This window comes from Cucurbita pepo, chromosome LG05 (assembly GCF_002806865.2).
Source record: "Cucurbita pepo subsp. pepo cultivar mu-cu-16 chromosome LG05, ASM280686v2, whole genome shotgun sequence".
Classification (NCBI taxonomy): Eukaryota; Viridiplantae; Streptophyta; class Magnoliopsida; order Cucurbitales; family Cucurbitaceae; genus Cucurbita; species Cucurbita pepo.
Window position 1 is genome coordinate 9,352,518 of NC_036642.1, and position 14,440 is coordinate 9,366,957.

The window sequence follows — 14,440 nt, forward strand, 5'->3', positions numbered from 1 at the left end:
TTTATTAGCCTTTGAGTTTTGACATTTTAACCAAATTTTATAATTAAAAGTCTTCTTAATTTTATAATTTCTTTTTTTTTTTATTTTTATAAATTTATAAATTTATAATCATTCTTCCATCCAATCATTTTACTTATAAATTTATTAAAATTAAAGTTTTAAAATTTTAAAATTAAATATATATGTAATATATCAAATATATATATTTTTTTAATTTGAATTATATCTAATGAAGTAGTGTGAAGGTCGTTATCTGTCGTTATCAAAGTTGTTGTCGTCGTTATCGATCACGATCAAAATCTTAGTTGACATCAGGTGATATGAATCACTACCAAAAAATTTCTATATTTCAATGTCCAATTCCAGACATGAGAACAAAAAATTTACAAAAAATTTTATTTTGTTTATATTCAAGCTATAGGGAGCTAGTCAAAAGAAGTGCAAAATTGAACTACAAGATAATTAATTGATTGATGACCCGAGTAAAAAAAAATAGAGATTAGGTTGAGTTGAGCTTGTTGGATGATGGAAGTCCCACCTTGGCTAGGGAATGAAATGGTCATGAGTTTATAAACAACCAATACACTATTTATTGGTATGAGGCCTTTTGGGAAGCTGAAAGCAAAGCTACAGAGCTTGTGCTCAAAGTGGACAATATCTCAGTTGTGGAGAGTGGTGTTCGTCTAACATGGTATTAGAGCCAAGCCAAGCCTCCGTTGTAGAGAGGTGTTGGATGATGGAAGTCCCACGTCCGCTAATTTAGAAAATGATCATGGGTTCATAGGTGAGGAATACTCTGTGCAAGATTCTTGGTGGGTTACCCAAACGAACCAAAAATTTCAAGTTCTAGCAAATGATGAATCTGACAGTCTGAAGTCGGAGATGGAAGAATTTTTACACAAAAGACGTGGAAATCCGATAGCAATTGCGAAATCCACATCAATCTACAGACGAACAATCGACAATGGAAAACGAAACGAATGAAAAATCACTGCAAGAAGTAATAGAGGCAAGAAGGATTATCTGGAACGACGAATTGGAGCTTCCTCTCATGGCGATTCCTGATGTTGAAGAAGAAGAAGCACCTACAGAGCGGGCAAGTGAAGCGATTTCTCTCGAGCCACTTCTCGATGCAACCGAAATGAAAAACGTGCGAACAATCCGGTAATACGCACACGGAATCTCCTCTCGCGAATTCCATCAAACAGATAGAACAAATCTCCTCCTCCGCTCGATCATCGCTCCTCTGCAACTCTTCGTATCTTCTCACCAGCAGAGTTCCGCCGCTTGAGCCGTCCGATTCCGGTACAAACGCGAGGCGGAAAACACTAACGCCGCCAATAATCGCATCCTTGAGACGAAGCAGCGGGATCCATACGTAAGTGTTGAAGAAACTGATGGCCAAAAGAAAACCTAACATGACGATGTTGCGATTGAAGGATTGAAGGAAATCGGTGTTAAAATAGGACTATTGAAGGAGTAAAGAGGAGGATTACATCGTCGATTTCGCCATTGAAGTCCGAGAAATCTGAGTTTTGGGGAAAGCGTGGGGCATATCGATTCACTTCTGGAATTTCTAGAGCGATTTGAAGAAGAAGAAGAAGAAGAAGAAGAAGGAGAAGTATTATATCGATCAGTGTGTGCTCTGCGACTTTGGAACTTTTCAACTGCTCTCCTGATTGAGCGATGATTCCGGCGGAGAAGAAGGGCCGGGCGGCCGGCGGCGATTGCTGGTTTTTGGCATATTTATTGTTTCCATAGCTTAAACTCAATTATTTGAAAAGCTTTAAAGTAGCTTTTCGCATGTCGACACTATGGAGAAATTATTGGAATAACAATGTCAAAACTTTGTTAATTTTGATTTAATAATTATGAGTTTCTTTCTATTTATCAACTAGACTCGAGCAGAGCTCACAACCCAATCCAACCTAACCTCTATTTTCGGGCTGGGTTGTCGAGTTAACCTAACCCCAATAGAGTTCACAGCCGGAAAATAGAGGTTGGGTTATTTCTTTTTAGAAAAAATTTATTTATCCATAATACAACGATACTAACTAAAATCTCATAAAACTCAAATATCAAATATTCACGAGTTACAACTCAAGACTAACATAGTTAAATGTTGTAATTTTATATTCAAGAGTACTGGTCGAGTTAGCCTGACTAGAAACATGTTAACCTACAAACCGACTCGAATTTTCGGTTTTTCGAAATCTAATTCAACCCAATCTTTATGGTTTTGGTTGGGTAATCCAGGTTGATCAGGTTCTCGGGTCCTTCGAACACTCGTTCGGGACAAGAAATTTAGATTTCTTGAATATCCTTTTAATTTTCTTATTTCATTCTTTAATTAAAAAAATATATATATAATGTTAAGGATATTAATGTTATTTTAAAAAATTCGAACTTTTTTTTTTTTTAGTTTTTTTAAATTTTTTTAACAGAATCACGTAAAAAAGTTCAAAGATATTTTTGAAAAAAGAACGAAAACCCTAAAATACACCGTCAAAGCATTCTTCTTCATGCAAACGAGCCTCGTATACCTCCCTCTTAGTCTACCTCTCTTCCTCCGTGATGTTTGTACGCATCGGTGATCTTCTAGTCATGTTTTTTACCTTGTTTCTACGTGATGTATGTATGAAAGTGATAACGCTTACGCATGAAAATGATGCATACCCGAAAGTCAGACTTAGAGAGTACAAAAGCAACGCTCGTCTAGTGGATTCATATGCATGAAATCAATGTACACGAAATTATGTATATAAAAGTAACACACATCCCGAAAAATAAAAAAAAAGAACATGTTTGCACGTGCATGCATTCAAAGACATCTTACTTCGATATGATGCCACCAACCACAGCCGCTACGATAGCAGTAGGGTCACCAAGAATGGCAGAGATGATAACACGAGCAGCAGCACCAGCTACCCGACCACACTTCTCGACCGTTCCTCTTGCTCCACGACGGTCTTGCATCGAACCCTTAAGCCGAGGAATCGTAGTAACCATTTCCCTAACCTTATTCTTATCCACATTGAAATACATGGCTTGCCAACTCTCCACCAACATCTCCTTCACACACGACAAATGAAGATTATAAGTCCGACACTTCGACCTATAAGACCAGCCGAGCCCCTTCCCGCCGCAGCCATGACACGAGCTCGAGAGCTTGTGACAAAGGTAGAGATGGCGCTGCCCATCGTCAAGGACTTGCGGGAGGCTAGCGCAACAAGGATGAAGATCGAAGTCACAGGCATTGCAATGGTACACAAAGCCATGGATGTGAGTCCTACAAGCATCGCATACGCGCTTGGCATGGCCTGGGGGGTGATGGTGTAGCTTAAATTCACATTTTTTATAGAAGGGATGGGTGATGGTTGGGGCGCCAACGGCGCAGACCTTGTGCATGTGGAAGCCACATTGGTGGCACTTGTAGTTGTAGCCAATGCCAGCTTCTTGGCAGCCATCGCAGTTGAAGGGGGCCTCGGTGTAGTTGAGTGTCAGCTTGTGGCATGGGTGGATTGGGTGAGTTATTTCTTTCTCGATCTTCATGTTTTTTTTTTTTTTTTTTTTTTTTTTGTGTTTTTTGCTCGTATAGTGCACTTTTAACGAGGTGAATTGGGAGATATCGTGATGCGGGAAGATGCTTTGCTTAGCCATTACGATCGGAGAGCATCTTTGTTCAGTTGACATGTTTGTAAGGAATTAGATGCTGTTAAAAGTATATTAGTATATCGATATATTTATTCACTGTTTGAGTCAACTCTGTTAGTTTATGAGAATATAGAGGTAATCTAGTCGGACTCGTTATTTTCGTGGATCACTGTGACACGAAGAAGAGCTTTGTTTGTACTCATTGAGTGAAACGGGAAGAGGGTTTATAGGAAATGAGCTCAAACTATAGTGGTCACTGATCTAAGAGGTCGTATCGAATGAGATTTTTTGAAAACCGAATGTAGTGGGGTCAAACGGTTGTCTCATGAGGTTAGTTGATGTGCGTTCAAGTTGGCTCGGACACTTGGAGATAGAAAATGAATAAAATAAGTGAAACGAGAAGAAGATTTCAGTTCTTGCTCCACCGTTTCAGTGAAGGTATTAGGGTTAAGCGACTGTCCCGTGAGATTAATTAATGCTCACACGAGCTGGCTCGAACACTTAAGTAAGTGAAACAAGAAGAAGATTTCAGTTCTAACTCATTATTTCAGGAAAGGTAATAGGGTTAGGCAGTTGTGTCGTGAGATTAGTCAATGTTCACACAAGCTAACTCGAACACGGGACATAAAAAAAGTAGTTATTGATAGGAAAGCAATGAAAAGGAAGGGACTATTGCTGTTGTTTCCCTTAATATGGAAGGCAAATAAAGGCAGCAGTGTCCCACAGAATCAGTTAGGGTTTGGTGCCTTCCATAAGCAAAACAAAAAGAATGAGAATATTCTTGGATAGACTAGTTCACGGCTTGATGTTCCCTACATTCTTTACGATACGATCATGTTACTTACTTGACTTGAACTACTTTTAAAAATGAAGGCTAACCCACGAACCAACACGAGTCCTTTTAGCATGTTTTGTCCTCACATACTTAGCCGTTGAGTTCCAATGATTGATAGAAGCATACATGAGTTGAGTTAAGTTGGGTTACGAGAATCTTTTGGACCAACCCGACATTTTAATTTGGTTGGGTTGATGACCCGAACAACACGAATAGAGTTTACAACCCAACTCTTTATTTTTTTATTAGGTTGGATTGCGTTGTCGGCTTGTTCTTTTTTTTTTTTTTTTTATTATTTTTAAAAAATCATACTCATCGATAACATATATTAGATTAATAACTACAGTCTCATAAATTTCAAATATCAAATGTTTACAAGTTATAACTATAAGTAATATCAGTTACAAACGTCAAATATTCTTAATTTTCTTAATAATCTTAAAAGTAGGATTGGGTTGCAACCTTATTTTTGAGTTGGTTCCAAAAAAATGTAACCCACAACCCGACCAATTTTTTTTTAAAAAAATTCAACTAAATCCAAACTGAAAAGAATCTAACTCGACCCAGCCTCTATGGCTTAGATTAGGTAGTCCAAGTTGTTTGGATTCTCGGATCATATGAACACTCGTAATAATTGAGGTAACGACAAAAACATGATCTTATTAACATAAATGACTGTACATTATTATAATACTAAGATTTGATATTTATCCATAAGACAAAATTGTCAACTTTTTATAATTATAAATTATAGATGAAATATTCAACTGAAATTGACACGTTATTCTTCTATATGAGATTTAACGACCTCGTTAAGAGAATATAAAAAAGGAAAAGATTAAAAAAATGTTATACGAATTAATAGTAAAAAAGAATATTGTAAAGATAAAATTTTGAGCATAACATAAAATATTAATTCGAAAAAAAATGGAATATTATAAAGTTCATAAAATTAGATAATATATAATAAATACCAAAGCTGATCTACAAAGCATATATTTGAAGTAAATTGTTTTATATATTAATAAAAATAAAAATAAAACTTAGAAGAAAAAAAATTAAAATTTAATTTAGTTTTGTAAATATTGATAAATAATAAATAATAAAATAAGGAAATTCATATGTAATAAATTTTATAACCTTAATTTTGAAAAAAAAAAAATAAAAGTCAATTTGATATTTAATGTTTGACTTTTTATTTAAAAAATACCAAAGTTATTCTCTATAATATATACTTCTATTAATATACCACAATTATAAATGTTTTTAATGTTTAAGAGTAAAGTCAATTTAATAAAAATAAATAAATGTCTAAAAGTAAACATAATTATATTATTATTAATATATTTATAATAATAAAATAAAATATTATATATTTCATTAAAAAATATATATATAATATTATACGTCTCTGTCACTTATTTTAATTTTTATTCTTCCGATATGTTCTTGTGGATCGAGTCAGTCCCTATAATAATTTTTTTAGAGTGAATTATTGGTGAAATTTTTTTCTCTATAATTTTTAATTAAACTTTCTAATATACTTAAAAAAAAAAGTACAACACCCTAATAAATTAAATAATATTTTCATAATATATTGTTCAAATTAATTTCTAAAAAATTTAAATTTCAATCGCACAAAAAATATATATTTAAATTTCATATATATATATATATATGCCACGTTGGTTTAGTAGTATTGGGCCTGGCACGTGAGTGTTTAGGCCCATCTCAAAAAGAAAATAATCTGACATGAAAATAAAATTTAATAAACAGTGGCAGTGATCGGAGCCCTAGAAAGTGCCGGCGAAGGGGAATCATCCACCGGCACCGTCCCTGTCACTGGTACTCTCCTCCCGTCTGAGCGATCGTGTTTCAATCTTAATGAATTAACGATTTGAACTGTTCTTCTTTCTTCTCAATTGCCTCAAGTAGTTTCAGTTTCCTCTCCGATGTTTTTAGCTTATGATTTTGCGAATTTTACTTTCTTCTCGAATATGGAAAGTTTAGGTCTCTCAATTACTTGTACAAATAAACGAGATAGTTTTTTATATCTTTGTGTTATCGGTATATTCGAGAAAATTGAGGTTCGTCCATTTCTGTATAGCCGCGATTATATCTCTCGAAGGATCGCGATTCAATCTCATTCTACTTTTGAAGCTGAATTTAGAAAAATGAGTTAATGAGGCTGCGACATTTGAAGAATTTGAGTCTTGTTGGGAAGCTCTTCTGAATAAACATTACATTATGGACAATGAATGGCTTCAGTTAATGTATTGTGCTGGACAACAGTGGGGGTACCTGTTTATGTGAGAGACACTTTCTTTGGAGAGTAGGTTTGAATTTGTTTTTTTGATGGATATGTTACTGCATCCACCACGTTACAGATGTTGGTTAGACAGTATGAAAAGGGCCATGGAAAATTGGTATGGAAAAGAATTAAAAGCTGATTATGATCCAACTAACTCTATGCTAGTTTTGAAGACAACAGGCTGCAGATCCATATTCAAGGAGGATATTCAGAAAGTTCCAGGAGGAATTGGTAGAAACTCTTGCCAATCCTGCAACCAAAATTGATGATACAGGAACCGTGCCAAGTATCGAAATTTGGGGATGATCATAAAGCACATGCGGTTAGTTGAGTTGAAAGCTAATTGCAGCTATCAATTGTTTGAATATCTGGGAATAATTTGCAGACATATATTATCAGTTTTCCTTCTCAATATGTATTGAATCGGTGGACTAGAAATGACAGAAATGGAGATGCAATAGATGACCATAATTCTGAATTTCCTATTGAATCTAGAGATTCTTTGACTGTTAGGTACAATAATCTTCCTCAAGAAGCAATCAAGTGTAACAGTTCAACCTTACCGCTAGCAGATATTAACCGTTTAAGCCCGTTATATATCACCGTCCTCTGTTAGGGAGAGGTTTCCACACCCTTATAAGGAATGTTTCGTTATCCTCTCCAACCGTTGTGGGATCTCACATCAAATGTGTTGAGGAAGGAGTAAAGTCAATTCATATTCATAACGTGGCTATGGATATGGATGCCTTAAAAGAGGCCTCCAGAAAGGTTGCTGCTGTGAAGAATCGTGGCCCTAGAGCTTCGAATGGTGATATCATGGCCAATGGAGTTGTTGATCAATGGTTGCAACAGAAGAGGATCAGGCAGCAACCTATGGATCAGTGGTTAGTCTCTTTAATTTGCAGTCTTAAAATCACTGAAATATATCATTATTTATTGATGATCCTCCTCCTCTTCCCGTGAGTGGAGTCCAGAAATTGTGCATTGTGCTTGAAAGACATCTAAAGCATTAGGGTAAAACACTAAATTTTTGTAACGGCCAGTAGATATTGTCCTCTCTGGACTTTTCCTTTCGGGCTTCCCCCTCAAGGCTTTAAAACGCGTCTGCTAGGGAAAGGTTTCCACACTCTTATAAGGTGTTTCGTTCTCCTCCCCCACCAATGCGGGATATCACAATCCACCCCCTTCAGGGCCCAGCGTCCTTACTGGCACACTGCCTCGTGTCTACCCCCTTTCGGGGAAGAGCCTCCTCGCTGGCATATCACCCAGTGTCTGGCTCTGATACCATTTGTAACGGCCCAAGCCCACCGCTAGCAGATATTGTCATTTTTTTGGCTTTCCTTTTTGGGCTTCCCCTCAAGGCTTTAAAACGCGTCTACTAGGGAAAGATTTCCACACTCTTATAAAGGATGTTTCGTTCTCCTCCCCAACCAACCAATGTTGTTTTAGATTGAGTGGTAGGCTTTACTTTTGAATCAATTGAACACGGAGAGTTGGAAGATTCATTAGCTAATGTCAATAATAACGCTTAGGGGCTTGGGCCACATAGAACTTACTGAGTTTTTCTTGTCCTATACCTGTACTTTGGTTGGATGGCTTTCATTGTCTATACACTTTCAGATAGGTATGCCGGTTTTTAACTTAATTATTTCTGAACTTGACTGTTCTTTGATGCATCTGTTGTGCTGTATATGATGAATTGTCAAATAGATAATGCTCGTGCTTGATATCGAAGCGAGTCGATAGATTTGTCAAGGCTTCAGTTAATTAGATTCAGGTTGGTAGCGGTCATGTGGTCGACTTGTTGGGTGAATTAAATTCGATGAATTGTCCAAATACGAGCCAACTGTTCGTCTCTGCAGTTTTCATATCTACTTTTCTAGTGAGATTGAAAAGAGAAAAGGCTTGAAATAACCTATCATCAATTTTGTGGATGTAACATTTGAGAAGATAATGAAGTTTTCAGGACATAACGTGCTTTCTTATTTGTTCTCTGTTTCTGTTGGTTCTTTTCCCAGGAATAGAAGGAGAAGAAAATTCATGATCTTGGAAAAAATTGATCAACGTTGTGAAGTGTATAGAGCAAATCTCCTACCTGTTCTTAGAGACGTGGAAGAGCAGAAGTTGAATCTATCAGTGATGGTCCAAAATGGGAGGAGCACAAACCCACCGCTAACCGATATTATCCGTTTTGGCCCGTTACATATCGCCGTCAGCCTCACGATTTTTAAACACGTCTACTAGAGAGAGGTGGTTTTCACATCCTTACAAAGAATGTTTCGTTTCCCTCTCCAATAGATGTAGGATCACACAATCCATTACCTTGGAGGTCAATGTTGTCGTTGGAACACCACCTGGTGTTCGACTCTGATATTATTTGTAACAGCCCAAGCTTACTGCCAACAGATATTGTTCTCTTTGGAGTTTCCTTCAAAGTTCTAAAACACATCTGTTAGGTAGAGGTTTCCATACCCTTAAGCATTGTTTTATTTCTCCCTCCAACTGACTTAGAGCTCACTAATTATGATTGTCATCATCTCTTGAGTTGATACCATTCATCCACCGTGTTCATCTTATTTAATGGCTCGTCTTTCCAAAGAATAAGAATGACGAATCAACAGAACAAGTGACCGGTGGCATCGAAAGGAACGGTCAGGGTGTCTACTGTCATGTAAGTGCTCTAAATTCTAAATGTTGTTGTGTAGAAAAAAATGCTATACCTTAACCTATTCGAGTGTGACAAAGAGGTGGTTGGATCTAGGATGAAGCATCATGAACATCTGGCATTAAAGCCTGCCTTTGGACGCTATTGACATCCTGATGACTCGACAACTTCTTTGGGTGATTCTTGTGAAGTAAATACAATGTATTGTTAAAAGTTCTTCAATTTTGTAGGAATATCATTTAATATTAGTTAGGTCCAATGAAAAAAAGCTCTATTTTTCTCGATTGCATGGCTCTGGTACCATATGTAACCGCTTAAGCTCACCACTAGTAAATATTATCCGTTTCGGCCCATTATGTATCGTCGTTTTGGCCCGTTATGTATTGTCGTCAGTCTCACGGTTTTAAACGCATCTACGGGAGAGGTTTCCACACCCTTATTAGGAATGCTCCGTTCTTCTCTTGGAACCTCATGACTAATCATGTCTAAATCACATATCAAATATTCCCAATATTGATCGCAACTAAGTTTCTTAACGGTTACAAATTTTAGTATTCTGTTGTAGGGTGGATAGATAGTTTATTACTTGTTGTCAAAATTTGTTTGAAGTATGACATTGATACACCAATATTACATCATTTCTCTTTTAACAGTGTATCTCATTGGTATACCAACATATATGCTCATTCATTGGTATACCAACATATATGCACATTCATTGGTATACCAACATATATGCACATTCGATACATGTTCATAGACTTAATCTGACATCGAGTCTTTATCATTCTTTTTCTATCGAGAGTCAAGTAGAGATTTTCATTTAACCCACAAGATCTCGAGGCCCTACAAAGAATCCCCATTTAAATAGAGAAGAGGGAGGAAGTGGAGAAATTATATTCTTTGTCCGACCTCAACTTTTATATATAAATATAACATATCTATATGTATCAAACTTAATAAATATTTTTTTGAAAAAATGTGGAAAATTTTGAATGTTTAGAAATTCTAAGGAATATTACATTATATTTTCATTAATGAAATATTATTAAATAAAAATTAACCAAAAAAAATCTTTGAAAAGAATATATTCTTTAGAAAATATATAAAAGAATGTAGAAATTTCCAATAAATAAAAATCAAATTGAGAAGAAATGCAAAGGAAACATATATCCGATCTTGANGTGCGCCCATACATATTATAATACCTTAATTTTGTCGTTAATTTCCTATGCAAATAGGACACCACACATCCGCTGTAAAGAGCACCAAATTTTGTTGTCAAATTTTTTATTCAAATACACCGCACTTTCGCTGTAAGAATCACAAACCCTTTTCAATTCTTTAAGTCAAAGAAGAAGCATTTACAACTAATGACGCTTTCAATTAAAGTTTTTGGAATAAAATCATAAAACAAAACCTATTACTCACTCACAAATTCATACATTCATCCACAAACGACAACAACACACAGACAGAGAGCAGAAAAATCTTGGCACATAGTGAACTAAAAAAGAGATTCGTCATCACATCACACAATTACATAATTTCAGTTACATGGGGGGTTTGAACTTTGAATTGAACTAAAAGAAGAAGAAGAAGAAGAAGAAGAAGAAGAACAAACAAAGCTATATATATTTTTGAAGTAAAAAGAAAAAAAAAAAAGCTAAGAGTTGAAGGGGGTTTTTAACCTTTTTATTCTATGGCGATTGACTGTGTTTTGTAGTCATTCCCAATTTGTATGTGTGTTCTTTCTCCATCCATTGATTCTGCTTTTGCTGCTTTCTGCAAATTCCACGAGTTTTTGTGGGAACACAGAGAGTTTACCTTTGATGGGTTCTTTTTGATTCTCTTCTTAAGAGGAAGAAGCGCGAGTGACATCTCTACTGGATCTATTGTACTTCATATGGCTCCTCACAAGATGTCCTGCTGAAATTGCAGACATTAGAGACAGCTCTCCTGCAAGAACTGAACCAGCTACAATGGTGGCAAGCAGCCTCGCGTTGGAGCCTGGAGCTTCTCTGCTGGCTCCTTTAACTCCAAGTAGATTCAAACATGCAGATTGAGAAGCAAGCTGGGTTCCTCCTCCAACTGTGCCCACCTGCATTTAGGAATGAATTGAATAAAAGCAACGTGAGACCCCACAGAGATTTCAACAATGGTTTGTCAATGTTTCTAATGCTACAGAGTCTGAAGTAATTGACCTCGATGGAAGGCATGGTTACAGACACGTGAAGATCCTGGCCGTTGTTGACAGCTTCCATCATAGTAATACAGTGAGAACTCTCCACGTTCTGTGCTGGATCTTGCCCTGTTGCGATGAAGATGGCTGACACGATGTTACTGGCGTGGGCGTTGAAGCCCCCAAGAGCTCCAGCCATGGCTGAACCTGTAAGGTTCTTGAGCATGTTAAGCTCAACTAAGGCTTGCACATCGGTCTTGAGGACCTTCTTCACTACATCGCCTGTGATTGTAACCTCACAAACCACCGATTTACCACGCCCTTCGATCCAGTTCACAGCAGCGGGCTTCTTGTCCGAACAATAGTTACCTGGTTTTATGAACATACAGAATTTTCCCATAGGTGTGAGATAAGTAAGCAAATTGGATAAGTTGGGGGTTGCAGAAGGATTTTGTTCTCTTACCAGATATGCCAATTACGTCCATGTCAGGGAAATCGGTCTGGAGGAAATCCAAAACGTTCTGTACTCCTTTGGACACCATGTTCATCCCCATAGCATCACCAGTGCTGCAAGAGAATCTCATGTAGAGATTCTTACCAGCAATGGCGCATTTGATACTCTGTAGCCTTCCAAATCGGCTAGACTTGTTGAAAACCGAGGCCAAGGTATCGAAATTCGCTGGTTCCTCCACATAGAATTTCAATTCCGCTGCTCTTTTAGCTGTAGCGAACCTCATAACCGGTGCTCTCGTCATTGCATCTCTCAACAACACACTGTTAGCCCCACCGGACATCATAATCGCTTTACAGCCTCTATTCGTACTGGCAACCAAGCAACCCTCGGTGGTCGCCATCGGTACAGAATACTCCTTACCGTCCAACAACAACGGCCCGGCGATTCCCACTGGAATCTGAACGTATCCAACCGGCATCTCACAGCACTGCCCCAAAATCGAAGCGTAATCGAATCCTTCCAACGGAAGTCCCGATAGCGACTTTCCAGTTATTCTCTGCAAGGCCTCGCGGCGAATTGCCGCTGCTCGAGCACAATCGCCTAGCTTTGATTCGAGCGAATACGACGGCGTGGTCCCAGCCACAACGGATTTAACAATCTCCTCATCCTCCTCCGTCAAATCAAAGCTAACAGGCACCGGATCAACCACCTTCGGCACCGAGGGCACAGGAGATGCCAAAATCGGCATCGCGCAATCGATTCCAGCGCCACATGGAACCTTCCGAGTATCCTCCCTAACCAGAACCACCTCATCGTCTTCGGACGTCCACACATCATGCGAAGGACGGAAAATCGACTGAACAAAGTCGATGCCGAAGAATCCGAGAAGGTAAATAAAAGAAGCGACGAACGCAGAGATAGCAACCATTTCGGAAAGCGTAACGACATGGAGAGGAGTCGATGAACGAATCTTCTCACGCCACCGCGTCAGAAGAAAATAAACGACAGAGAAAAACAGAGTAAAGAAAGCGGCATTGGTAAGGTAAATAGGAAGAGGCAAAACATCAGACGCCTTAACTGCATCATGATCACGTTGTTCCATCATCTTAACCTTGAGAGGATTTTTTGCCATGGATTTGACCGATTGTTGGTCGGCGGAGAAGTTCTTGGCAGGTGGAGAAGACCGGCGACGGTGGGCGTCCATGGTTGGGGAAGAGAAAGCTGAAATGGAAAACGCCGACGCCGGAGTTCTCTCTTCTTTTTTATTCTCCGTTTCCTCCTTCCAAATTGAGGAGACAGTTTAGATTTTAGAAAAAATTTGAAGGGTGAAGCGAGGATTTGGGAGAATTTATAGGGCTTTTTCCTCCTTCGTGGGGCCCACCCAACCTAGCCAGCTCAGCACGAACCGGACCGAGCGGAGGGGTTCATTATTCTCCTTTGTGGGTTGCAAGTTGAGGGCAATCATGTAATTATAGATAATATAATAATAATAATATATAATTTCTTATTTTTATTCATTGAATAAAAAAAAAAATATATTTAATTACAGTATTTAATTACTTCCTATTTTTTAATGGAATTTAGTTTTTATTTTGGTCTTTAAAAAATAGTTTCTATTAATTTATTTTACTTTTAAAATGGTGACACTAATTTGTTTAAAAAAATATTTAGTTATTGGATAAATATAGTCGGTCACCAGATCTCTGTCCCGTCCCATTTAATATAAATATATTTTTAACATATACATATAGACCCGTCTTTTGGCTATATTAAAAAAATAAATTAGTTAATCTTGAGAAGCTAATTATAATTTTTGACCGGTAATATTCAAATTTTATTGTCATTTATTGTCAGTCAAGTCAACATAATTTAAGCACGATGGAGTTAATAAAGCAAAATTTACGGTGTGAACTATACAATAGATTAACTTAATTAAGAGAATTTGGTACGTACTATCAGTATAGATACTATCCTCATTTATTGTCGGTCACGTCAACATCATTATAACGTAGTTGGTAAAGCAAAATTTACAATGTGAACGACTAGATTATTTACTACAAATATTGTCGTTTCTTATCAATAGAAGAGATCACGCCCGAGAAAAGAGACTTTTTATTTATTGTTCACTTTGGCTCGTTACGTATTTTTAAAACACGTTTATTAGGGAGAGATTTTCATACTTTTATAAGGAATGTTTCGTTCTTGTCTCGACGTGGGATCTCAGAATCCACCCCCTAGAGGCTCAGAGAACTCGCTGACATACCCCTTGGTGTCTATTTTTAATAGTTCAAGTCCATCGTTAACAGAGATTATCCACTTTGACTCGTTATCAGCTCACA

At 37.3% G+C, this 14,440-nt stretch overlaps 4 protein-coding genes across 6 annotated transcripts; 1 reads left to right on the plus strand and 3 right to left on the minus strand.

The window, feature by feature from the left end:
- Nucleotides 1-817: 817 nt before the first annotated feature.
- LOC111795545 lies at nt 818-1,740 on the minus strand (the record flags this gene model as incomplete). The annotated part of the gene is made up of 2 exons (XM_023678034.1): nt 818-1,413; nt 1,497-1,740. Coding segments are annotated over 2 exons (669 nt in total), but the record flags the coding sequence as incomplete, so codon positions are not given.
- A 1,092-nt stretch (nt 1,741-2,832) lies between these two features.
- On the minus strand, nt 2,833-3,552 carry LOC111795140. The gene has a single exon (XM_023677399.1). It carries the CDS (start codon nt 3,550-3,552, stop codon nt 2,833-2,835), a length of 720 nt encoding a protein of 239 aa, XP_023533167.1.
- Nucleotides 3,553-6,268: 2,716 nt separating this feature from the next.
- Nucleotides 6,269-9,678, plus strand: LOC111795893 (protein FAR1-RELATED SEQUENCE 9-like). Of its 3 annotated transcripts, none has more exons than XR_002815265.1 (3): nt 6,269-6,334; nt 6,597-7,684; nt 8,819-9,678. XR_002815265.1 is itself a non-coding variant. In XM_023678521.1 (2 exons), exons 1-2 carry the CDS (start codon nt 7,533-7,535, stop codon nt 9,042-9,044), a joined length of 378 nt encoding a protein of 125 aa, XP_023534289.1. In that variant the 5' UTR covers nt 6,280-7,532; the 3' UTR covers nt 9,045-9,678. The 3 variants fall into 3 exon arrangements, 1 of the variants encoding a protein (XP_023534289.1); XR_002815264.1 differs by having other exon boundaries at nt 6,280-7,684; nt 8,819-9,471; nt 9,562-9,678; XM_023678521.1 differs by having other exon boundaries at nt 6,280-7,684.
- A 1,290-nt stretch (nt 9,679-10,968) lies between these two features.
- LOC111795892 (3-hydroxy-3-methylglutaryl-coenzyme A reductase 1-like) lies at nt 10,969-13,399 on the minus strand. Its single transcript, XM_023678519.1, has 3 exons — nt 12,111-13,399; nt 11,670-12,016; nt 10,969-11,566 (listed from the first exon to the last, which is right to left on the minus strand). The coding sequence occupies exons 1-3, from the start codon at nt 13,303-13,305 to the stop codon at nt 11,321-11,323; spliced, it is 1,788 nt and encodes a 595-aa protein (XP_023534287.1). The 5' UTR covers nt 13,306-13,399; the 3' UTR covers nt 10,969-11,320.
- Between the last annotated feature and the right edge of the window lie 1,041 nt (nt 13,400-14,440).